The 26,828-nt window shown below is 43.4% G+C and overlaps 2 protein-coding genes across 6 annotated transcripts in view; one reads left to right on the top strand and one right to left on the bottom strand.

The window, feature by feature from the left end:
- SPATA45 (spermatogenesis associated 45) overlaps positions 1–19,869 on the bottom strand; it is a 40,493-nt gene extending 20,624 nt beyond the window's left edge. The window contains exons 1-2 of one of the 2 annotated variants that reach the window (XR_003515024.1): positions 19,790–19,869; positions 19,243–19,334 (exon numbers count right to left, since the gene is read on the bottom strand). The gene's annotated coding sequence lies outside the window, so the exon portion shown is untranslated. Of the gene's footprint in view, positions 1–19,242; positions 19,335–19,789 lie in introns of those variants that run through there. The other variant, XM_027565648.1, reaches the window with a different exon arrangement.
- An 81-nt stretch (positions 19,870–19,950) lies between these two features.
- FLVCR1 (feline leukemia virus subgroup C cellular receptor 1) overlaps positions 19,951–26,828 on the top strand; it is a 29,146-nt gene continuing 22,268 nt past the window's right edge. Inside the window, exons 1-3 of one of the 4 annotated variants that reach the window (XR_003515023.1) lie at positions 19,951–20,964; positions 26,005–26,149; positions 26,610–26,804. Coding sequence is in view for 3 of the 4 variants with exons in the window: in XM_027565638.1 (XP_027421439.1) it covers positions 20,224–20,964; positions 26,005–26,149; positions 26,610–26,804 (1,081 nt within the window). In the remaining variant the exon portion in view is untranslated. The remainder of the gene's footprint in view (positions 20,965–26,004; positions 26,150–26,609; positions 26,805–26,828) is intronic. The other 3 variants (XM_027565638.1, XM_027565637.1, XM_027565639.1) reach the window with 3 other exon arrangements.

Below are 26,828 nucleotides of genomic sequence, written 5' to 3'. Positions count from 1 at the left end.
TTTTCTTCCAAGGAGCAAGCGTCATCTAATTTCATGGCTGCAGTCACCTTCTGCAGTGATTTTGGAGTCCAAGAAAACAGTGTCTCACTGTTTCCATCGTTTCCACATCTATTTGCCATAAAGTGATAGGACCAGATGCCATTAGCCTTACTATCATTTCAATCCATGGAGAGACCACAGTCTTGGTATTTGTAGAAGCTTTGCAGCAGGTCTGAGTGAGGAGCAGCGTAAGTCTAACTACAAGCACACATAGCAAAATTCTAATAATCATAAATAATATTTGAAGTCCTGATCTTATCTAAGTGCCCAGAGCTGAAGACAGCCAGCTGAAAACTTTGATAGGGAACAGAGAAGCTTTGTGCTATTTTTCGAACGTTTCAAGTTCTACTTCAGATTCACCAGAAAGTTTGTGTGTGTGTGTCTGTATGTTTTTAATATTTATTTATTTGGCTGCACCAGGTCTTAGGTGTGGCCCTTGGGATCTTTACTTGAGGCATGTGAACTCTTAGTCGTGGCTGTGGGACCTAGTTCCCTGACCAGGGATCAAACCCAGGCCTCCTGCATTGGGAGCATAGTGTCTTAGCCACTGGACTACCAGGGAAGTTCCGAAATTCACTGCAAGTGTTAATCTAGGTGCAGCAGGAGGTGTTGGCTAGGGCATTCTATCAACGGCTGCCCCATGCTGCAAGGAGATAGTGAAGCCCTATTTGATTATCTAATACAACTCTCACTGGGGAGCCAGGGATTCCCATTGTTGCTGGGCCAAACCTCAAGTGGTAGATTTTGTTAATTTAGCCGTGGTCCAACAGGTCAGTATGGACTGCACCAGTTCAAGGAACAAATCCTTTTACATGGCAATCAATGGAGAGTATGCGAGGGTATAAAAAGTGGGCAGCCGAGTCTCATCTCGACCAATGAGATTTTGGCTGGATTTCTTTCTCTAACAAGAACTTGAAGTTAAGTGAAATGCTATGGTATAAAAAGGCATTATCCTGTCACATACCAGCTGTGTAAACATTCATAAGTCCATGGTTCTCCTTTGTAATCACAAACAAAGGTGGACCTTGAAGGAGAACATAGTCTCCAGTCAAGAGTGTGATTACTCACATTTCCATTGACAGGTTATGAACTTAGGGATACGTTCTAGCCGTGGGTCATGCAGCCATTACAGCCTTTTAAGGGGCCAGCCAACAACCATCTGGCCCCGGTGCAGCAAAATGCTTAACACAGACTTGTGAGGTCACATTTCTTCCAAATTTTGGTCAGCCATTTGCTTCTCGACAGAGGTAAAAGAAAAGAAGATCCAAGCAGGTGAAATGTTTAGAGGAACAGGACTTGAGAGAAATGTTTTGTAACAGTGCTAAACCGAAACAGAGTAGAGACCGTGATCTTATCATTTTACCCTGTAGACAACTTTTACCTCCACAGAGGTAAAAGAAAAAAGAAGATCCAAGCAGGTGAAATGTTAGAGGAACAGGACTTGAGAGAAATGTTTTGTAACAGTGTCAAACAGAAACAGAGTAGAGACCATGATCTTATCGTTTTACCCTGTAGACAACTTTAAGGGCTAAGTGCTTAAAATCTACCAGACCAAGGAGAAATTGGTGATGAGGTGTATAACTAGGCTTCCCTGGTGGCTCGGATGGTGAAGAATCTGCCTGCAAAGCAAGAGACCCAGGTTCAACTCCTGTGTTGGGAAGATCCCCTGGAGAAGAGAATGGCAACCCATTCCAGCATTCTTGCCTGGAGAATTCCATGGACCGAGGAGCCTGATGGGATGCAGTCCATTGTGTCCGACTGTGTTGGACACGACCGAGAGACTAACTTTTCACTTTAGTGTGTGTGTATGTACCAGCCTGATTCTGAATACTGGGGAAGCTGTGAGCATCAGAGATTATCTGCTTCACTTTCTAGTTAATTTCCAACATGATTAAGTGACTAACACACATAAGTAGACTGTCCTTAAATCTGGAAGATTGAGGTCATGGAAACATATCCCACCCTCAGAGAGAAGTCCTCCAGCCTCTATAGTTTGAGAATAGATCACTAGAAGAATATCTCCCCATTTGCCAGAAAAGTGCCCTCGAGGAAGGTAAAAAAATTCAACTAACATTAAACAAATTCCAACAAAATGCTGACCGGTCATCATCTTGGACATAGTAAAGTCACTAAGTGATATTCTGAGACCACCAGCCAACTGAATAGGCCTTCTTTAGCAAGGATATTGAAGTAGTATCATTAAACTCAGTAAATTTATCTGTACAGTAGAGCAGCTCTTTTATGAAAAGGCTCAGTAATGAGGTTAGAGTAGTGTGTATGTCCCTGGAGAAGGAAGTGGCAACCCACTCCAGTATTCTTGGCTGAAGAATTCCATGAACAGAGGAGCCCGGTGGGCTATAGTCTATGGCATCACAAAGAGTCGGACATGACTGAGAGACTAACTTTTCACTTTAGTATGTGTGTATATATCAGCCTGCCTCTGAATATTGGGAAAGCTGTGAGCATCAGACAATATCTGCTTCACTTTCTAGTTAATTTTCATTTTATTTCTCCAGTCACTTCACAAGTCCAGTTGGGCACTGGAGCCTTTGTAAGATGAGAAACACGGGAATTCCCAGTGGTTAGGACTCCACGCTTCCAATGCTAGGGCCCGGGTTCAATACCTGGTTGGTGAACTGGGATTCCCACAAGGTGTGTGGTGCACCCCAAAAGAAGAGAAACATGAATCCAAAAATTTGCCCCTTCCAGCGTTGTAGGACAAGACTTAGTTGAGAGTGCCTGTTATGGTTCTTTTCATCTAGGATGTAAAGAATCTTTAAAAAAAATTTTTTTAATTAAAAAAATAATCTTTTTGAAGATGTTATTTCCAGTAGATGAAACCACCTGCTTATAGAATACGATGTGTGTAGTCTCGTCTCTGAGGAGCACCCTGTGGACAGATTGTGCTATGAGACATGTTTTTTATCTAAGGCTCTGATTAGTCCATGGCAATAATGAAGCATGTCTCCTTTAATTAGTTGAATATATCAAGAGCAGAGAGAGACAATGATTTCAAGTGGTGACAGACTGCTTCCCAAAGGAAGTATAGAGTAGGCCAGACCCCACAGACTTGCTTCATAATATGGCCAGTGGAATGTATTCCCTGGTCACCATGCAGTTCTGAGAGCACAGCCCACGTAGGTGTAACCTTTTCTCTTTTTTAAAAAAATATGTATTCATTTATTTTTGGTTGCCCTGCGTCTTTGTTGCTGCACTTTGGCTTTCTCCAGCTTCAGAAAGCGAAGCAGGGGCTCCCTCTAGCTGGGAATGGGCTTCTCGTGGCGGTGGCTTCTCTTGTTGTGGAGCAGGGCTCTGGGCATGTGGGCTTCGGTAGTTATGGCACACCAGGCTTGTTGCTCCGAGGCAGTGGACTCTTTCCAGACCAGGGATCGAACCCATGTTCTCTACATTGGCAGGTGGATTCTTATCACCGTACCACTGGAGAAGTACCTAACCTTTTCTAACAATATTTCTACATTCTTCAATCTAATGAGGAAACATACATATCATAACAAGCACAAATTTATAGCCTTGGGAAGGAGATAACTGAATTAAATCCATTTGCCATATCTTAAGAGGCCCTTTGTGGTGGTGGTGGTTTAGTTGCTAAGTAGTGTCCAACTCTTGCCACTCCACAGACCACCAGGCTCCTCTCTCCATGGGATTTCCCAGGCAAGAATATTGGAGTGGTTGCCATTTCCTACTCCAGAGGATCTTCCAGACCCAGAATCAAACCCATGAACCTACATCTCCTGCATTTCAGGCAGATTCTTTAACCCTGAGCCACTGGGGAGCAAATCAAAATATCCAGGGACAGTTTGGATAGTTTTCCTGGTTTTTTTAAGGATGAAGAGCACAAGCTAACTGTGCCTCCTTAGAGGCCTTAAAAATATCTCCTGGATCTTCCCTGGTGATGCAGTAGATAAGAATCTGCCTCCCAATGCAGGGGACACAATTTTAATCTTTGGTCCTGGAAGACCCCCATATGCCGCAGAGCAATTAAGCCTGCTCATCACAGCTAAAGAGCCTGTGCTCTAGAGCCCGAGTGCTGTAACTACTGAAGCCCACGTGCCTAGAGCCTGTGCTCTGCATCAAGAGAAGCCACAGAAGTGAGAAGCCCTCCCACTGCAACAAAGAGTAGCCCCTGCCTGCCAAAATTAGAGAAAGGCCACACAGAAAGCAACAAAGACACGGCACACCCAACAGTAAATAAATAAAACAATCAATTAATCAAAAAAAAAAAAAATTCCCCAACAGTATTGTCTCATTTATCACAGCCCAGTGGATCATCTGATGAGTCATTGCCATCAGGAGTCTTTACATGGACTCTGGCAAGGCAGGTCTTCTTTGAGGGCTATACCATAGATTAGTTAATGGGCTAAAAATACAGCTATTATCAGCCCAATAAAACCTTTATGCACTGCCTTCAATTGGGCTTCTTTGATCACTTCCATTAGATCCTCTTTGAGAATGTAGACAAAATTTAATAAAACCTTTCAGGTTGGGTGGCTCATAAGGTGGCTGTTCTCGCAGCCTGATCAACCAGATTATTTCCTTTGGTTTCATTTGAATTTAATTTGAATGTCCAAGCACCTTCATGATGACCAGGACAGATAGAAGTTGGATTGATTCCAACAAATCATTCACCCAATTTCCATTCTTAATCTGGTTTCCTGGAATCTTTGTTTCCAAACTGCCAAAGTTAGAAACTACCACAGAGTGACTGTATAGATATTCACAGTTTTACCTTCTTTTTGGGTGTGCAAACTCAGTTAAAGCACGGAGCCCTGCCTGCCAGGCTGAAGTAGCAGTGGTCACTGGAGCTTCTTCAATTACTTCAAAGGAGGAAGTGATTGCAAACAATGTTTTCCTTTGTCATTGTTCATATAAGAAACATCAGTAAACTTAGGTAAACTTAAATTTCAGTGTTAGCTAGGTATTTCTTGTAAGTCAGCTCCAAAGATTAATAACTAATCAGTCAGGGTTAGACAGTCATGAGGAGTTTGGTCGGTAGGTCAAAGGAGGAGGTTTGTAGGGTTAAGGTTGTTGCTCTGGGAAAGGGTTTTGTGAGATGTTAGTAACAGCATTTCATGTGAGGTAATATGGCTTACAGAAAGGCATTGGGTGTGATAAGAACTGAGCAAAGTTTCTTCTGCTGGGGGAACATAGATGATGAGTGGACAGCCCATAACCATTTCCTGAGCTGATTTTGCAGAGCTGCTTTTGAAATAGCTCTCAGGCACAGGGGAAGACCTCTGGCTACAGTGTCTAATTATTGACTGCAATGACCAAGGACTCAGTGCTGACCTTCGTGCCTTTTTGTAAACACTCCTAAGGCATTCTCCTCCCTTTCCTACACAAAGAAGGGGAAAAGGAAGCTGGTAACTGCTGCTGCTGCTGCTAAGTCGCTTCAGTCGCATCCAGCGCTGTGCGACCCCAGAGACAGGCTCCCCCGTCCCTGGGATTCTCCAGGCAAGAACACTGGAGTGGGTTGCCATTTCCTTCTCCAATGCATGGAAGTGAAAAGTGAAAGTGAAGTCGCTCAGTTGTGTCCGACTCCTAGCAACCCCATGGACTGAAGCCCACCAGGCTCCTCTGTCCATGGGATTTGCCAGGCAAGAGTACTGGAGTGGGTTGCCATTGCTTTCTCCGAAGCTGGTAACTAGGAAGACCTAAAGCAGATGCTCTGAGGACTTCCCTGGTGGTACAGCGGATAAGAATCTGCCTGCCAATTCAGGGAACATGGGTTCGATCCCTGGTACGGGAAGATTCCACATGCGTCAGAGCAATTAAGCCCATGCACTACAACTACTGAATCTGCTCTCTAGAGCCCAAGAACCACAACTACTAGAGCCCGCATGCTCTAGGGCCCTTGAGCCACAGCTAATGAGCCCCTGTAACCTAACTACTGAGCCCAAGGGCTACAACCACTGAAGCCTTTGAGCCTAGAGCCTGTGCCTCAAAACAAGAAAAGCCACCGAAATGAGAAGCCCGTGCACCGCAAAGAAGAGTAGCCCCTGCTTACTGCAACTGGAGAAAGTCCAGAACAACCAAAAGTAAAGTAAATAAATAAATAATTTTTAAAAATAAAGCAGGTGGTTTGAGAAGTTTGATTTTCAGGATCTGGAGAGTCATAAAGGTGTTTTCTTCCCAATTTAAAGGATCTAGTCTTTCAGCTTTGAGCAATGTATAAAGAGAGTAGGCTATTAAGGAAAAATAAGGTATCCAGTTCCCATTAGTATCCAGTCAGACTCCAAAATCCCTGGTGTTGTCTTTTGGTCTGTGGCTACTGGAAATTTAAGACACTGAATCCTATTAGGGTCTAAAAGGAGTCCTTATCTGAGATCAGGTATCCTAGGTATTTGGAGAAGGCAATGGCACCCCACTCCAGTACTCTTGCCTGGAAAATCCCATGGACAGAGGAGCCTGGTAGGCTGCAGTCCATGGGGTTGCTAGGAGTTGGACACGACTGAGCGACTTCACTTTCACTTTTCACTTTCATGCATTGGAGAAGGAAATGGCAACCCACTCCAGTGTTCTTGCCTGGAGGATCCCAGGGACGGGGGAGTCTGGTGGGCTGCCGTCTATGGGGTCGCACAGAGTCGGACATGACTGAAGCGACTTAGCAGCAGCAGCAGCAGCAGCATCCTAGGTATTTGACCAGCATTTGAACAACTTGTAATTTCTCTTTAGAAACCTAATGAACCATAATTGCTAATGGCTTGAGGAGACTGATGGCATTTTGCTTACTTGTTTCCCTAGAAAAGGAAGAGAAGAAGCTTATCAACATGTTGTAAGAGGGTAGATAGATAGACCCTTGTGGAAAAAATGACATCTACTAAATCACTGTTTAGGATCTGTGAAAAGTAGGAAGGGCTTTCAGTCTAGCTAGGTGTATTGTTGTTCTTCCCACATGAAAGCAAATAAAAATTGACTTTCAGAATCCACAGGGATGCTGCAAAAGGCACCACAGAGGTCTTCTATGGTGAAAAATTTACCCTCTCTAGGTATTGTCATTAAAAGGGTATGAGAGTTAGGGGCAGTCAAATGATGAGGGATAACGATGTTCTAAATAGCCCTCGAATCTTGCATGAATCTATCCTCTTCCTTGGATTTCTTCATAGGGAAAATGGATGTAAAACAAGGGCTGGTGCAGGGACTGTGGGGTCTTGTGTCTTATATTCCCTTGTGATTGAAGTGAAGCGAAGAGAAAGTTGCTCAGTCGTGTCCAACTCTTTGCAACCCCATGGACTATACAGTCCATGGAATTCTCCAGGCCAGAATACTGGAGTGGGTAGCCATTCCCTTCTCCAGGGGATCTTCCCAACCCAGGGATCTAACCCCGGTCTCCTGCATTGCAGGCGGGTTCTTTACCAGCTGAGCCTCGAGGGAAATTCCTGCCCAGGCCTCAGGAGTTAAAGGATATTGATTAATGTTTGGAAGAAGTTTACCAGGATCAATTTGAATTTGAATTGGGGGAGCTGGATGAATCCACGCAATGTCAGTTATAGACTTTGCCCAGCATTTCTCAGGGACTTCTTTGAGGAGTTTTAACTTTCTGTTCTTTCAAGCTTGTCCTAAAGGGCAAAAACTGCTAATAATAGAACTGAGGAGCTGGAATGCCATGAGTTGTCCAGGGAGCTGAATCAATCTCGAGAATAATCTCCCATTTTGAGAAAAAGAGATGACAATGTGATATTGTTGCAGTAAAAAGGAAGAAAAGAGGAATGAGGCTTTTTTCTTTCCCTTTCCTGAGAACAAAGAAGATAAAGGGAATAGTGAGCAGGCCTGAACACTCCTAGTTTTTTTTTAACTGCTCCTAACTGCATATCTGTAACTAAGTTTGCTTTTCTGCCCTCTAACTGCAGGATCTACACTTTGCACCTATTTCCCTTTGACTCTAGGCTAAATACATCTTGTATCTGGTGTTTACCCTTACAACACCCTTCGCCTTGTAGTTACATATCAAAAAGAAGGCCGCAGAACTACTGAACTGCCAGACTCACAGGATTACCGATGCCAGTCTATGACTGTCTTTGTAAAGGGCAGGAGGAAGAACTCAAGATCCAAACACTTTTTTTCCTCATCACCAACTCCTGACTGCGAGCCCTCGTTTTATATAAGCCCCCAGACTCCTTGTGGAGGCAGGAGAGGGGGAGGAACAGTTCCTGCCGCATGAGCCTACTGTGTTTCCCCTCTCCACCAGCTGAGAAATAAAGCCACCTTTCTATTCCCTCCAAACTCTGCTTCTGCACTTTTTATTCGGCTTCAGTTAGCAGAAAAAGCCAAGATTTTGCCCAGCAACAATATTTCTCTAAAAAGGTCTCTTTCTGGGAAGTTGACAGGAGCAGAACTGACCAGACGTAAGGAATGATTGTCCTGGAGGGAGCCCAATTGGAAAGGGAAGGGAGTGGACTTGTAAACTATGGAGGGTTTTCAGGATATTCTCATTATTTGAATTATCTCAGTGCTCGGAGGAAAGGGTTGTTTGAGATTGGTGGGGTTGAGCACAGAAAGTGTGACTCCAGGGTCAGTGAAGACAAGAAGGAGCTCACTTCCAATCATAAGTGAATTGTCGCCCAGTTTGTTCTTGGAGCAAGCACAGTCCATAAGAAGAACTAAAGGCTTAACTTGGGATGATTGTTTAAAGTGTTTTAGTTTAAGGCAATCCTTTTTCCAATGGTCAGGCTTCTTATTCAAATGGCAGACATTTTTAGAGTTTGAAGGCTTTTGATTTAGTTTGTTGAAGCCTCTGGGAGGAGTCTGATAGCTGTTGAACCAGTAAATTTATGATTTTAGTGGTCTTTAGTTTATTTGAATTGTGAATGAAAAAAGTGAAAATGTTAGTTGCTTAGTCTTGTCCAACTCTTTGCGACCCCATGGAGCCCGCCAGGTTCCTCTATGGAATGCTCCAGGCAAGAATCCTGGAGTGTGTAGCCATTTCCTTCTCCAGGGGATCTTCCTGACCCAAGAATAGAATATTAGTCTCCCGCATTGCAGGTAGAGTCCAATAGGTTTGCCAAATTAACTAAATCAGGAGTTGCCATGATTTCTCAATTAAGTCAGGCTCACTTTGCCCGAATTGAGATCGTCACCTGGGCCATATATGAACATGGAGTTAAAGACTCTATTATCTAAAGAGTCTAACAATTTCAAGTCTGTTGTAATATCATGCACAGGTTTGTTAGTCCTTGAGTGCATGCTTTGATTTTATTCCAATCAACAGGTTTTAGGTTGGCCTGAGAAATGGTTTTATATAAAATTTTTCTATTTCTTGGGCTTTAGGGCTATCAGCTGGCAGGATACATTGCAGATCCTTTAAAGGAGGATTCCAGCCAGCTTTAGCCATCCAGTGTTGGGCCTGACCCCCCAACAAAACTAATAAAAAGATCAGGAAACAAAGGCTCATAGGTTTGAATGACAATGTTAAATTCCTTTGTAAAATGGTGAGGGTCTGCAGTTACATCGGAAAGTTCTTTGACTATAGCTAGCAACTCTTAGTCCAAAGTATATAATGTACATTTTAAAAGGTGCCCTCATCACTAGGCTTCGATTTAAATGTACGGATTTTCTATTTATTTTTCAGCTGCGCTACACAGCTTGCGGGATCTTAGTTCTCTGCCCAGGGATGCAACCTGTGCCCCCTGCAATGGAAGCGGGGAGTCCTAACCACTGGACTGCCAGGGAATTCCCTAAACGTTGAGTTTGAATTGGTTCAATGAAAGAGATTGGGGGTGGAGGCTGAAGAAGGGGGCCTCGAGGTTTGAGGGGTTAGGTGGGAGTTCAGCAAGGGAAGGAGAGAGATGGGGGTAGATGCAGAGGACAGATCTGAGCAGGAACGGGTGACAGAATTATAAGTCTTTTGTAATTGTGAAATCTTTTCAGAAAGTTTAGAATTTGTATCTTGGAAGGAAGTTGTTTTGCTGTATCTCACTGTTCGTTGAACCCAGGGTAGGCAAGGCACGAGCAGGGAAGCAGGTAAAAACCTCAAGGAGCTGTAGATATTTATTCTCTTCTGACTGCTAGAGCAGCCATTGCACCAGAACGTTGTGTTCTCTCCTCTCGAGGTTGACCCAGCAGACGCAGCCATAATGTACCCTCAAGGGCTTGTAAGGTGGAGCTTATACACACAGAACAAAACCGGCCCGTGGCCAAGCGGGTTCATTGTGATACGCATGCGCGGTGCTACAATGAGCTCAGCCATTACATAATCATTTACCAAACATGGGGCGAGATCGAGAGGCTGTGGGGTGAGAGCCTGACCACCGCCATCTTGGCTAGCTTGGTCTTTCCCTACGGATTGGGTTTCCCTGATAGCTCAGTTGGTAGAGAATCTGCCTGCAACGCAGGAGACCCCCATTCTATTCCTGGGTCGGGAAGACCCCCTGGAGAAGAGAGAGGCTACCCACTCCAGTATTCTGGCCTGGAGAACTCAAACAGACCTCAAAGAGTCAGATACCGAGGGACTCTCACTTAACAGATTGGGGATCAAAGAATTGCAGTTAATGTCACATAGATTCTGGTAGCAACCCAAACAGTGTCCTGCTGGGAAGTAAAAGTCAGGAGCTTTTAAAGGCAAAGAAAGGAGGTTCGTATTACAAAGAATTTTAAGTGGAATTGGAGGCAGAATTTAGGCTAAACAGGTTTGGGTGCAAAGGCTAGCCCTAGAGGGAGGGGAAAGCTCAACTCAGGATTGTGACAGGTTTCAGGTGTTCTTGCAGAGTCCTGTGAATATTTGTGGTTTGGCCCAGTTCAAAAAGTCATAGTTCCATCTATGTGTAAGGTTCACCTTGTTAATGGCCTCCAGGCTCCATTTTAAAGCACCTTGCTATCAGTGAATTCATTTTCTTTCACATGAGAAATGGAATATTTCCTGCCGTATCAGTAAACAAGGATGTCACAGTCATCGGCAATTGCAGTCCTCCACGGTGAGCTAGTCATCCTGGAAGGAACTCAGGAAGGAGAGTAATACCTGCCATCTAGCACCCATTAGACTGCAGCCATTCCCTACAGTGAGCCCTGAGGAACTCAGGATGTGAAAAACACTAGGTACTGGCCCCAGATAGCTGAGGTGCATGTCAAAGGAATGGCTTCAATGAGCCCAGACTCTTGCATTCCCATACGCAGAAATGAGCTAAATTCCTTAACCTGGGTTATCTGGTTTTCTTTAATTTACAAAAAATATGCCCTTTGTTGCAAAACATCTATATAACCTGGCTCTCCCACAACACACACACACACCTCCCTACCCCCTCTCCCCGCCTTACCGCCCCCCCACCCCCCCACCTCACTGCCTTCTCAGAGTCACTCTCTCAGGATCACTTAAGATGCTACCTCTAAAAATTTCCACCAAATAAAACGTAACTTTCAGGTTGCGGTATTTTTTCAGTTGATACACATTTCACAAAACCTTACCAAGGTCATTCCCACCCTAAGGTTATAGGATACAGTACTAGGCATGTGGCCAACTATGTAAAATTAAACTGTTTTAGTTACATTTCAGAAGGGGGAGAGGACATGATTTATCATGTAATACAGGTTAAATTTTAAAATCGAGGTTCACATGACCCCCTCCTTGGTTTTGATTAACTTGCTGGAGCAGCTCGCAGAACTCAGGCACACAGTCTACTTACTATTTACTGGTTTACTACAAAAGAATAAGATAAAGGATACAGATGAACATCAAGATGGAGTAGATGCACAGGGCAGGGTATGTGGGGAAGGATATGGATTTTCCATGCTTTCTCAGGAGCACCACTCTTCACACCTTCAGGTGTTTGCCTGGTGTTAAAGAAACTCTCCTAATCCAGTACTTTGGGATTTTGTATGGAGGCTCCAAAATCACTGCAGATGGTGATTGCAGCCATGAAATTAAAAGACGCTTACTCCTCGGAAGGAAAGTTATGATCAACCTAAATAGCATATTAAAAAGCAGAGACATTACTTTGTCAACAAAGCTCCGTCTAGTCAAGGCTATGGTTTATCTAGTAGTCATGTATAGATGTGAGAGTTGGTCTATAAAGAATTGATGCTTTTGAACTGTGGTGTTGGAGAAGATTCTTGAGAGTCCCTTGGACTGCAAGGAGATCCAATCACCCCATCCTAAAGGAGATCAGTCCTGGGTGTTCATTGGAGGGACTGATGTTGAAGCTGAAACTCCAATACTTTGGCCACCTCATGCGAAGAACTGACTCATTAGAAAAGACCCTGATGCTGGGAAAGATTGAGGGCAGGAGGAGAAGGGGACAACAGAGGATAAGATGCTTGGATGGCATCACTGACTCAATGGACATGGGTTTGGGTGGACTACAGGAGTTGGTGATGGATGGGGAGGCTTGGCGTGCTGCGGTTCATGGGGTCACAAAGAGTCGGACAGGACTGAATGACTGAACTGAACTGAACTGATGGAGGCTTTCTCATATAGGCATGGTTGATCATTCATTTCATTTCTAGCCCCTCTCTCCTGTCTGGAGAATAGATGAGGCTGAAAAGTCCAAGCTTCTAATCATGGCTTGGTCTTTCTGGTGACCAGCCCTGCGAGGGGCCCACCAAGAGTTGCCTCATTAAAAGCGACTGGTTACACTGTTGTTACCAGGAAATTCCAAGGGATTTATCAACTCTGTGTTAGGAACCAGGGTCAAGGACCAAATATTAAAACAAAGATGCTCCTAGTGCTCTTACCACTTAGGAAATTATAAGAATTTTAGGAGATCTGTGTCAAGAACAGTGTGTGTGGGGCAGGGTGGTGACAGAGACTGGGTGACAGATATGTATTTTATGATCCCACAGCTATAAAACAGTTTCTTTGCAAGCAGTATTTTACTGCTTAAGGAAACTTGTTTTAACCAAAAGTTTCGGACTTACTAAGTTTGTAAGTAGTGTTTAAAATGCTTTGAATGATCTGTCTTGTTAGACTTTTAGCATTGGTACATGGGTAGATGTAGTATTTGCCACTTTCATTGTGTGAATACTCCCATTATGGTCAATTTCAAGCTACTTACATGATGTCACTGAAGCTGAAGTAGAAATCTGATATTAGCAACTTTAACAAATTATGTATTGATTTAAACCCAAGTAACCACATTTTGTTTTCCTGAGCACAAAATCCTCCCTTACCAGTAAAAAACAAAGAAATTCAAATGAATGCAGCTGGAGTAGGCGAGCAGTCAGTCAGAGATAAATGTGTGAATGGAAAACTTTAAATTTGTTTTTCTGAATCTCACCATCTTTAAAACCAACATGCCAACTAGAAATCTGATAAATCCATTCAGGTAAAGGAAATAGGAACAAGATGTAACATGGACAATTTACTGTGATTTGACATTGATTATATTTAAATCACTCAGGCAAATTTTAAGCAAGATAGGAAAGGCAGGAGCAAATTTAGCAAATCTGTGGGAGGTTTTAGGGCAGGATGTTCTTCCCACGGCAGCACTGAATTCCTAGCACACCTACGCAAAAAAAGGTACATGTAGTTTCCACCATCCTTCCATGGCACTACAATGGTATGCATGAATTACTTGGCTGATGCTCTCAAGAGCATCAACAATGTCAAAAAGAGACCCAAATGCCAAATTCTTATCAGGCATTGCTTCAAAGTCATTGCTCGGTTTCTAACTGATGCTGAAGTATGGTTACATTGGTCAATTTGAAATCACTGATGATCACAGAGCTGGGAAAATTGTGAACCTTATGGGTGGTTAAACAAATGTGGAGTGATCAGTCCTAGATTTGGCGTGCAACTCAAAGATCTAGAAATATGGCAGAATAATCTGCTCTAACCTGTGTTTGGTTTCATTGTACACGAAGTCCCTTACATACAAACAAGTTCCATTTCGAGAGCACGTTCATAAGTCTAAATTGTTTATAAGTCAAACAAATCAGCCTAAGTACCCAGTTAACACAGTCAGCTATATAGTACTGTACTGTAACAGATATATAATACTTTTCATACCAATAATGCATAAAAACAAACACAAAAAATGAATCAAACATTTTTAATCTTATGGTACAGTACCTTGAAAAATACAGTAGTACAGTTAGCATTCAGGGGCTGGCACTGAGCAAGAAGAGTTACTGACTGGAGGAGGGAGTAGAGATGGGAGATGGTAAAATTGAAGGATTATCAGCAATAGGAGGTGGAGGGCAAGCTGCAATTTCATGCATGCCTGATGCTGCTGGAACACCCGCTTGCCTCTTCGAAAGTTCACAGCTTGATGTTTCATATGTAGGGGACCTACAGTGCTGATGGACTCAACTGGTATCATGGATGAAGAAGAAGAAAGATGAAAACACACAGAAGGGAAAATCCTAGGGTTCTTTTTCTAGGAATGTAGCGTATACATACAGATAAATCACTTCAATGGCAGCGGTGGGGGTTGTGGGGGGGGACTGGATACATTTCAATGGGGGAAAGTACATCTGGGAGGATTCTAATTTCCAGCTTTCTCCACCTCTCTATTCCCAACCTAACCTTTCCACAGAGTAGAACAGCATTGCCTTGGCTGCTCAGGGAAACAGACATGGTAATAGTGGTGCCAACTGAAAACAATGCTGCTAAAATCTACCCCCACTCCATGACACGTGGATTTGACATCTAGTGACTTTGTTCTGGCTTGTAACATACCCTCTTAGTCTTCAGGAAACCTTTGCTCAGGAACAGCCACATCAGTCTTAATAGTATCTTGGGCCTTGGATCCTGGGTATCATTCAGATCTCACATGGCTGAACTATTACGTATTCAGATCTGTCTCAGACTTGCCATTCCACATCCATAAAGTGGCTCAATCTCCTCTTGACTCCCAACCAAGTGATGGTCTCAGTACTGTCCTCTCTGTACTCTGAACCTCATCTTCAGAGATGAAGGTTCGTGTTATGTTATATATCCAAACATGTGATATTGTATAAAGTATGAGTCACACCTAAACTGGTTAATAAGTACCTACCAATGAAACCTCAAGAGAGAGGAGGCAAGGGTTAAGACATTAGAATGATAATACAGAGAGACACTACTGAGTTTTCTCCTTTCTGTACTTCATTTGTTACTTTCTGGAACTTTGTTGAAAGAGAATATGAATTTTGTCAAATCCTTTCATAGGAAATATCTTACTTTTCATTAAATCAAAGAAATTTCAAGTCAGAAGAAATCTTAAATCTCACATAGCTCACGTTTCCTTGGAGTTTGGGCATTCTATCCATGACATACCTAGTCCAACACAGATTGCCTCTAACTCTTGTCTAGATACGTCACATGTTGTCTAGATATATCAACTCTTGTCTAGATATGTCAACGGTTGGCTCCCTCCTATGAGGTAAGTGTAATTAGTATATGCCACTGCATGCTACCCTTTGGGGACATCCTCAGATCATCTTCCAGGGAGGAGGTCTACCACCATAAATTCAGTCTAAAGATCCTGTTATAGAGAGTGAAGTCAGTCAGAAAGAGAAAACAAATATTGTACATTAACCCATATATACAGAATCTAGAAAAATGGTACTGACGAACCAGTACCAATGATACTGATGAATATCTGCAGGGCAGACACAGAGAACAGACTTGTAGACACAGCAGGGGAAGGAGAGGGTGGGATGAATTGCAAGCGCAGCACTGAAACAGATGTATTACCTTAGGTAAAGCAGCTAGCTAGTGGGATGCTGCTGTATAACACAAGGAGCTCAAAACATGCTCTGTAACAACCTAGAGGGGTGAGATGGCATGGGGCGGGTGGGAGGTTCAAGAGGGAGGGCACGTATGTATACTTACGGCTGATTCACGTTATTGTATGGCAGAAACCAATACAACATTGTAAAGCAATTATCCTCCAAGTATAAAAACAATAATAATTAAAAAAAAGACTTCACCTTCTAATACAAGGGGTATGGGTTTGACCCCTGATTGGGGTGCTAAGATCCCACATGCCTCACCACCAAAAAACAAAACATAAAACACAAGTAATATTGTAACTAATTCAATAAAGACTTTAAAAATGGTCCATGTTAAAAAAAAAAAAAAAACAAGATGGGATGAAATCTAAGAATACATGAAAATGAGATATGACTTTGAGGAGATATGAGTTGATAATAATGGCTGTGGACAACATTTTACTGAGTATTACTATATATATCAGGGGTCAAGACACATTGAAGTTCTTTATATTTATTACCCATTTATTTCTCACAACAATCTTATGAAGAATATTGTCCCCCCCCCCCTTCCCCTGTGGAAACTGAGGCACAGAGTAACTAATCCAGTCATGCAATTAGTAAGTCAAATAGCTAGGGTTTGAGTCCAGTTCATTTGGCTCTGGAGCCTGGGCCCTTAAGTGTGTGCCCATGTTAAGTTGCTTCAGTCACGTCCGATTCTTTGCAACCCTATGGACTGTAGCCTGCCAGGCTCCTCTGTCCATGGGGTTCTCCGGGCAAGAATATCAGTCAGTTGCCATGCCCTCCTCCAGGGGATCCTCCCGACCCAGGGATCGAACCCACGTCTCTCACGTCTCCTGCATTGACAGGCAGGTTCTTTACCCCTAGCACCACCTGGGAAACCTATAGTAGACTACCTCAATACTAAGAATACCTAAATCATGTGCCAGGTGTTCTTTACTCACTTAATCCTCCTGTTAATGGTCTTATAAGGCATGTGCTATTACAGATCAGCTCAGTAATTTGCCCAAGTTCACACAGTTAAGCGAGTACTAAAGTTGGAATTCAACTCCAGGTAGCCAGGCTCGAGGTCAGATACTCTTCTCTACTATTCTAAATCCTCTTGCTGCTATGCTCCATGATGATGACAGGGTCAGATACAGAACTTCGTTAAGTGCAGGGAAGGCCAAAGATAAGGTGGGCAAGAATAAGACAGGCTCAAGTTGGTGATAGTGTGGAGGGCAATTTTTTATTTTGTTGGCCAGGATGCATGGCATGTAGAATCTTAGTTCCCCAGCCAGGGATCAAACCTGTGCTCCCTGCAGTGGAACCATGGTGTCTTAACCAATGGATTGCCAGGGAATTCCACCATGGAGGGAAATTAGATACCATGCTAACTGGTGTCCAGGACACTCAGAGGACTCCCAATCCCATTCCTTCTTGCTAAGGACCATAGGAAAGACAAGTTATTTTTAAACAGATAGAGCCTCAACAATCAGAGAGAGGGGCCTCCCTGCAGGGCATTCAGGAAGCTCTTCTGTGCTGAAAGGAGAGTTATCTTTCCAATCTGGCAGAAGACAATCTCCAACCTTCACTGAATAATGGGGAAATGGGGCCCTAATGTACTTTGCTACTTTTTGATTTCAGGAAGGGGGTGCCTAAATGTTTACTGTGAACATGTGGATTGGAGGTACTACTGGGGCAAGTAAAGAAAGGTCCATTTAAAATTCTACCCATTGCTGGTAATCATTTTGAAATGTATAGAAATATGGAAACACTATATTGTGCACCTGGAATTAACATGTTGTAGGTCATTATACTTTAAAAAAAAAAAAGGATCTAAAATTAAATTCTATACACAGATTCACTTCCTGAACAGTTGGTTTTTTGTTTTTTTGGTGAACTATGTAGGTTTCCTAGTACATAAAGGTATTTTAAAAGCCTCAGAATAATGAACAGTAAGTTGTCCTGAATATCATGCAATGCAATTAGTTCATTTCTCAGAAATCCATATAGACTTCTTAACAGAATGAAGTCCTTTGGATTTAGTTATTTGTTTGTTCACTCAGGGACATCACTAAGTTATCTAAAATAATATCTAAATCAATGTGTAGAAAATCATGTTTGTAGAAGAAATTTGCAAGTTTTTTTAAAAAAAGAGATTCACTTACAAAGTAAGCAATTATTTAAAATATACAAAGCTTGTTAGTTGCAATCATTCAGTAAATATTTATTGAAAACCTATCGCTAGGTACTGTTTCAAGTTCTCAGTATACAGCAACAGCAGCAATGCAACAAAACTTTCAGCCCTGCCTTCAAGGAACTTACATTTTAGTGGGGAAGGAGGAAATAACCAAAAAAAGAAAAGAAAAGTAAAATATAGGACATTTTAGAGTGTGCTAAGCATTAAGGAGAAAAATAAAGCAGGGGAAGCAGTTAGGGTGATATGTGCAATTTACATAGGATGACTAAGGAAGACATTAAAATTTCTTAAGGTTTAGGATTATGTAGTTTTCATCTTCACTGATAAGTATCTGATAATAAGTTTATATGCTACCAATATAATGATGTTCAGTTCAGTTCAGTCCCTCAGTCATGTCCGACTCTTTGCGACCCCATGAATCGCAGCACGCCAGGCCTCCCTATCCATCACCAACTCCCGGAGTTTACCCAAACTCATGTCTATTGAGTCGGTGATGCCATCCACCCATCTCATCCTCTGTCGTCCCCTTTTCCTCCTGCCCCCAATCCCTCCCAGCATCAGGGTCTTTTCCAGTGAGTCAACTCTTCGCACGAGGTGGCCAAAGTATTGGAGTTTCAGCATCAGCATCAGTCCTTCCAATGAACACCCAGGACTGATCTCCTTTAGGTTAAGTAGCAATAAAGTGTATCAGGTTTTAGCATTCTAGGTAGCAACACTTTTTAATATTAAGTCCATTGTGAAATACCCCTAGTTTCAATTTCACTTTAATAATGAATATGTGTCTAGAAAAATGGTCCATAGCTAGCTAGTGGGAAGCTGCTGTATAGCAGAGGGAGCTCAGCTTGGTGCTCTGTGATGACCTAGAGGGGTGAGATGGGGAGCTGCCGGGGAGGCTCAAAACAGAGGGGATATATACATATATATTGCTGCAATCCATGGGGTCGAAAAGGGTCAGACACAACTGAGTGACTGAACAACAACAAACAGGTGATTCACATTGTTGTATAGCAGAAAGAAACACAACATTGTAAAGCAATCCTACTCCAATTAAAATACATAAATAAAAAATGTTAAAGTCGTTTGGACCACTTCAACTCTTTCTGATCCCATGGATTGTAGCCCGCCAAGCTCTCTGTCCATGGAATTCTCCAGGCAAGAATACTGGAGTTGATAGCCATTCCCTTCTTCAGGGGCTCTTCCTGACCCAAGGATCAACCCCAGGTCTCCCTCATCCCAGGCAGATTCTTTACCAGGGAAGCCACTTGGAGTCTTTTCTTTTTTTCTTCAAATTTAGTTTCCCAAGTAGCAGGGCTGAGATTTTCTGTTGTCCAAAAAGACTTACAAGGCCACGTGCGCTCTTGAGAGCAGGGAATATGTCTGCTTTTTATTTTTTTATTCCCCAGAGTCCATGACGGTATGAGGCACATTCCTTTCAAAGCAAGTTTGGTGCCTGGAAGCCAAAGAGTGAGTTCAGTTAACCACTAACTGAAAGTGTGGGTGCACGGGAGACCGTTAAGCAACTGGGCCTGCTCAGACACAACACATCCCCAGGAAATTCCAATTTCACAAGGGCAGATTTCTTAAGAAATCTATTTACTTGGAACAGAATGCTTTCTTGCGTTTTTCCAATGTCGAGATAGCACCAATTCATGAAACCTGGTCCAGTCTGCTCTACAGGCAGGGTCTGATATCGACAGACAGCTGCACTGGGCCAAGGAGGCCAAGTTCGTCCTCCGGCACTATCAAACTTGGCTCTAGGGGAGCCCCTGTAAGCGGAAAGACTGATGACCGCCTGTCTCTGCTCTGTTTCTCCTACCCCCTCGCTTCCCTCCCTAGTTACTCGATCCAAGCGTCGCCTCTCGCCCGCCCGTTCGCCCATCCCCGAGTCTGAGGACTTCTGCCTACCGCATCCTTCCAAGTGGCGATCACCCAGCTGCGCGACCGCCAGCGTGGCCTTCCTCCTCCGCCACCTGGCAAGACGTGCCTCGCCCCGCCCCTCCGGACGCGCCCTGATTGGCTCCCGCGGGCGAGGGCGCCCGCTGATTGGCCCGAGGGCGCGATGACGCTACGCTCACCTACCCGGCCTGGTACCCGTGGGGACGCCCGCCGGGGCCGCGCGTGGGGTCCAGGACCTCGCTTGCGGACTCAGGCGGCACGGCTTTGCCGCTCTCGGTTCACACCCAGGCTCCCCCAGCTGGGGAGACCGTCGCAGGAGCGCCGACCGAGGGGTAGGGGTTTTGGGGGTGGTTGCCGGGAGGGCCTTGGGGCGCAAGCTGGGGTAGGGGTATAGGGCGGGGAGGAGAGCGGGGGCGCCCGGCGGCTCCGGGGCGCCCGGGGACATGGCGCGGCCGGACGATGAGGAGGGGACCGCGAAGGCGAGCGGACACCCGCCGGCAAACGGATACCTCCCAGTCCCGGGGGACGCGCCGGCCGGAAAGGTGAGCGCGGAGACGCAGAACGGGCCCACGGCCGGCTGTCTGGCCTTGAACGGGGTTTCTCGGGACAGCACCAAGGCCACCGCCTCGGGAACCCCGGACGGGCCGAAGACTCCGCTGGCCCCGGAGGAGGAGACCCAGGCCCGGCTGCTGCCCAAGGACCCGGGCGAGGAGACCCCGGGGGGCGAGGGCACGCTGGTGCCCCGGATCGCGCTCTCCCCGAGGCGCTTTGTGGTGTTGCTTATTTTCAGCGCCTACTCCCTGGTGAACGCCTTCCAGTGGATCCAGTACAGCATCATCAGCAATGTCTTCGAGGGCTTCTACAACGTCTCCTCGCTGCACATAGACTGGCTGTCCATGGTGTACATGCTGGCCTACGTGCCCCTCATCTTCCCAGCCACCTGGCTGCTGGATACCAGAGGCCTGCGGCTCACCGCCCTGCTGGGCTCCGGCCTCAACTGCCTGGGCGCCTGGATCAAGTGCGGCAGCGTGAAGCAGCATCTCTTCTGGGTCACCATGCTGGGCCAGTGCCTGTGCTCCGTGGCCCAGGTGTTCATCCTCGGCTTGCCCTCCCACATCGCTTCAGTGTGGTTTGGGCCCAAGGAGGTGTCCACAGCTTGCGCCACCGCTGTGCTAGGGAATCAGGTAAGGCTGGGTGATAGGTGAAAATCGAATCCTGAAGGACCAGATAAAACGGTTTAGGCCGCAGGGTCTAGGAATATGGATGAACCCTTAGGAGGCATTCTATAAAGGAAGGAGAGGAGATGAGTAGTCACAAAATAAGAAGCAGTCTTGGATGAAAGAGAGGTTTTGGTTTATTTGTGGAAACAGAACTTTCAAAACCAGTTTTAAATGACTACCTTGTCATCTCTGAGAATTATCTGTAATTAATGGTATATGCCCATAAACGCATAACACTTGTGAGTGCTGCAGTGAATGAGACTGAGGTAGGTATTATTTTTGTAGGAAGGTGTTGGATTCAAAGAAGTTTGTTCTTAGTTTGAGTGGTCAATGTGAACAACTTCTGTTTAATTTTATGTATTAGCAGTCAGTGGAGTGCCTGGTACATAGCAGACGTTTATAAACGATTGCCAAATGTTCTAGTGATAAGGACCTCACAGCATTACTGTGTCCAGTTACCAACTTTTAATGGTGAGAAAATGCAAGACAAATCACAGATCATGGAATCCATTGTAAAAAGGTGGCTTATTTTGCCCAGTCTCCATTAAGGTGTTTCCTAGACTTTACCAACACCATAGGTTCAAATTCCATTAGCATTCCAGTAGCATTATTAGGTAAAATATGTGTGTGTGTGTGTGTGTGTGTTATTTGCAAAATGGTTCTTTTAATATTTTAAATTTTGCATATGGAGTCCTATGATAGTTGATGTAAATTATATTGAGTGTTCAGCTTGAGAAGAATCAAGTTAAAAAACTATAACAAAAACGTCACCTCTCTCTATTCATATATCACTACATGTAGCTATGTAACCCACTCCAGTACTCTTGCCGGAGAATCCCATGGACAGAGTGGCCTGGCAGGCTACAGTCCGTAGGGTTGCACAGAGTCGGGCACGACTGAAGTGGCTAAGCAGCAGTAGCAGCTATGCAACAAAAGATTGTTACTCTCTTCTGATCTGACACTTGTTTCAAGATCAGAGTAAAATCTATTTAAAATCCATGTAAAGAGAAACTCTAAATGTAGGCCTACTGCTTTTATTTATTTCCTTTAAAAGTACAGAAGAAGGGATAGTTTGAAATTTAGTTGTATATTCAAAATAATTTGTGACATATTTTAGTTGGTTGCTTCTGCATGTTTGGATAGGAACTGTTTCTTTAAAATATTTTTCATTTACAAAATCATGTTCAAGATTAATACTTCATTGAGCATGATAGAAATACCAACTCCTTACCTACGAATTATCTATTTCATGAATAGTAAATAGAAATGTTTTCTCATAGGTAGATTTCCCTCTGACAATTAGCCTTGCTCTGGGACTTCCTCCTACATTCTCCCTAAGTGTTCTCATCCTTTATTGTCTCTAGTAGCTGTGCACTTGCTCATGACTCCCAGCTGTGCATCTTTAGCCTGTTTATAGAGTGATCATTCATAATAATAATCAACATTATTGAACGTTCACGAAGCCTGGTACCATACTAAGTACATTACACACACTGTATCATTTAATTTAATGTAATAAGATAGGAACTATTAGTCTTCTCCTTCTATGTATACAGAAGCTGAGACTTGGAGGGCTAAAATTATTTTCCAAAAGCCACACACCTCATTAGTGGTAGCATTCACACTTAGGTCTGTCTGATTCCTGAATCCTGTTTTTTTCTATCCATCTACAGTACCAAGTCTCTAACCTGAGAGAAACCTGTTTTAAGAAAACATTTTTAAAAATTTTTAGTGCTTCAGCCAAATTGCACAGCTCATGGGATCTTAGTTCCCCAACCAGAGATTGCCCCAGCAGTGAAAGCATGGAGCCATAACACTGGGCCATCAGGGAATTCCCAAGAGAACCTTTTTTATGTATTTATTTGGCTAGTCTTAGCTCTGACATGTGGGATCTAGTTTCCTGACCAGGGATGGAACCTGCACCCTCTGTGTTGGAAGCTTGGAATCAACTACTGAACCACCAGGGACTTTGTAAAACATAGATCAGATCATGTCATAACTGCTTTGAACTCTCCAGTGATTTTCCATAGTAATTAAAATCTAAATTCTTTACTCTGACAAAACTTTACTAATGTTTTTGGTTGCTTAAACGCTAAGCTTGCATTTTGCATAAGGGCCTTTGCAAAAGCATTCTTTCTGCCTGGAAGGTTCTTCCTCATAGGATCACATTGTTACAACCTTAATATCACTCTGCTCTCAGTTTAAATTCATTTTAAATATCATTCAGTGGCGTTTCTTGAGGATCTCATTTAAAGTTGCCCAGTCAATCTATTATTACACCGTGTTCTTTAATCCTGTGTAGTGCTTATCAGTGTCTAATATGTTTATGAAAGTGTTAGTCGCTCTGTCATGTCCAACTCTTTGTGACTCTATGGACTGTAGCCCGCCAGGCTCTTCTGTCCATGGAATTCTCCAGGCGAGAATACTCAAGTGGGTTGCCATTTCCTTCTCCATGGTATCTTCCTGACCCAGGGATCAAACCCAGATCTCCCGCATTGCAGGCAGATTATTTACCATCTGGGCCATAGAAATTGTTAATTATTGCTCATCTCCCATCCCCACCATTAGATGCTCGATTTCATTAAGTAGGCACATAGTCTGAATGTACAACATTTACTATAGTGCCTGGCACATTATAATTTCTCCATAAGAATTTATTCAATAAATTAATGAGCTTCAGACTCATATAGATACTGGTCAGCCAGATATTTCCACTTGACTCTCCCACATGACCCCACCAATCAAAATTTGCCTTGTCTTCTAGCTCATTGCTTTCCATTTCTGTGGTCGCAGCTTAGCCTTGGCCACCTGCAGCCTCGCCTAGAGCTTTGCTAACTGATTTTCCTATCTGCTTTCCTCTCTCTAATTATCCATTTGCATCCAGTGTGGTCTTTTAACGTGCAAATCTGTCCTGGGCACTCGCTTGCCCTGCCCGCATTGTCTTCCATTGCCCTTAGGGGAAGAAAGTCAAACTCTATTAAGGACAAAGTGAGACTTCCGGTTCCGCCTTCTGCCAGTTGCTCAGCGTCACCTGTCTGCAGCTCCCATTTCTCACATACCGCCCCCGCCCCGCTTCCTCTGCTCTGAGGGCAATTGTGCACTGCTTACAGTATGTCAGGGCTTCCCTGGTGGCTGAGACAGTAAAGAATTTGCCTGCAGTGCAGGAGACCTGGGTTAGATCAGATTCTCACAAGGTCATGCTGTCTGTTTCCTGTGTACGTGATGTCCTTGACTGGGAACATTTCTTGTTCGATTGGCAAGCTCTAACTTCTTATCCGGATCTTTGCCCCTTCAGAAATTTTTCCGGAACCCCAAGTCTATATAAGATGCTCCTCCAAAGTACTGTCTTAACTAAGGTGACCGTATGTTCCAACTGGCCTAGAATAGTTAAGATATACACCTGTTGTCCAGCACAACTGCTCGTGGAGTCCCATTCACTCCAACTAGTATTCTTGCTTGGATAATCAATTACACGATCCTCACAGTCTTGACAGCCTCTCCTCATCACAGTACTGCACTTACGACACTTGTAATTACCCGTTAAATTGTCTCTATCCAGCTTTTTATAGGGAGAAAGTGAAATATTTGGTAAATGTTACTATCTCTGCCTCAGGCTCCTTTTTGAAACCTATCTTGGACCCTTCTTCTCATGTCCAAAGAATCGGATCTCTCGCTCTGTTGAATCTCCTTTAATATCTTGGTTTTATTTCTCTTGTGGTTATCATAGCCCAATTTTATTTTACTGAGGTGAAATTCACATAAAATTAATCACTTTAAAGTGTACATCTCTGTGGCATTTAGTGCATTCACAATGTTGTTACAACCATCGCCTCTAGTTCCGAAACATTTTCATCTGCCCTCAAAGAAGACCCAGTTCCACTAAGCAGTCACTCCTCATTTCCCCCTCTCTCTAGCCCCTGGCAACCACTAATCTGCTTTTTCCCTATGGATTTCCCCAGCCTAATGAAAATCATACAATATGTGACCTTTTGTGTCTGGCTTCTTTTAGCATGTTTTCAAAGTTCACCCATGCTACAGCAACTGTTGGTATTTCATTCTCTAAATAATATTTCATTGAATGATATACCACATTTGGTTTCTTCATTCATTGATGGACAGTTTGCTTGTTTCCACCTTTTGGCTATTGCAAATAGGACTGCTTTGGATATTCATGTGCCATATTCAATACCTGTTATCAGTTTGGGGGGTATATACCTAAGAGAGGAATTAGGTTATATTCTATATACTATACCTATATAGTCTAATTACTATATAGGTTATATAGTAATTCTGTGTTTAACTTTTTAAGGAACTGCCAAATTGTTTTCCTTGGTAACTGCGCTGTTTACAATCTTCCTAACATTGTACAAGAGTTCCAGTTTCTTCACATCATAACATTTCTTATTTTCTGTTTTTTTTTTTTTTAAATTATAGCCATTCTAGTGGGTATAGTTTTGATTTGCGTTTCCCCAATAACTAATAATATTGAGCATTTTTTCATGTGCTTGTTGGGCACTTGTATATCTTCTTTGGAGAAAAGTCTGTTCAGGTCCTTTGCCCATTTTTGAATTGGGATGTTTGTCTTTTTTGTTATTGGGTTGTAAGAGTTCTCTATATGTTCTGCATAGTAGAGCCTTATCAAATATATGCTTTACAAATATTTTTTCCCATTCTGCAGGTTGTCTTTTCTCAGCATTTTGTGTGTGCGTGCATGTGTATTTTTATTATCTTTTCTGATTTAAGTAGCCAAAGGGTAAGGAGTGTAGCTTACACAACTTTATAGCAGCATCATTTGAGTGATTGGAGCTTAGTAAATGTTTATTGAATAGGGAAGACGTTTGTCAGCGATTTTCCTTCAATAGTAGAATGGTAAAAACACATTAGAACGTGGTTCTTTAGAGCTTACGAAAGCACCTTACACATACCGGTGTTTTTTTTTAATGTTGTATTCATTACTTTTTTCCCTTATAATAAGAAGAATTAACAGAACTGTTTATTTTACAGCTTGGAACTGCAGTTGGCTTTTTGCTGCCACCAGTTTTAGTGCCCAACACACAGAATAACACACAACTGCTGGCTCGTAATATCAGCACCATGTTTTATGGAACATCAGCTGTCGCCACACTTTTATTTATTTTAACAGTAATTGGTAAGTGAGTTACTTTCCCTAAAGCTTAACTAGATAAGTGCATGACAAACATAGGAAAATAAAAATAAACGACCCTGAAAACTTGTACTGATGATATCTCAAGTGCTATTTGCATATTTCATTCTCGCTGTTCACTTTCTTGATTAGATTATGAATGCTGCAACCCTAGGGGTATGCTGTGGTTCATTACATCTGTCTTAATATTGTACAGGGTTGGAAGACTAATTTCATCTCATTTATCTCCCTACTAATTTTTCTTTCCTGATAACTTGGTTTCAAGCATATTACCTGTCTTCTCTTTGCATATCCATCTATACGGTCTGCATCTTAGACACTAACCTCTCCAGGAACAAGTTCTTGTCATGCTTTGCAATGATGCAAATAGGCCATCACCTTCCTTTGAATGATAAATCCTTCCAGGGATCCCCAATTTAACAACTGGATCTGACATGTTGGCCAGAGAATGACCCTGGGCAGCAGCCAGCCGTTGAGCAGAATTTCAGACTGCGGCAACTGTCTGCTTGCCAGGCCACTCCAGCAGAGCTCTCTTGCCACCACTCGTCCCCGAGTCCTCCCGTCCGGGCCTGTCTCTTGAAGCAGTCAGTCAGGATCAGCTGCAAGCAGCCATCATCAGTTTGGAAGACGGTTTGGGAAGGTCTGCTTTTTAAAGTTTGTTTTT

Source organism: Bos indicus x Bos taurus, chromosome 16 (genome assembly GCF_003369695.1).
Source record: "Bos indicus x Bos taurus breed Angus x Brahman F1 hybrid chromosome 16, Bos_hybrid_MaternalHap_v2.0, whole genome shotgun sequence".
Taxonomy (NCBI): Eukaryota; Metazoa; Chordata; class Mammalia; order Artiodactyla; family Bovidae; genus Bos; species Bos indicus x Bos taurus.
This window is presented reverse-complemented; position numbering and strand designations above follow the sequence as displayed.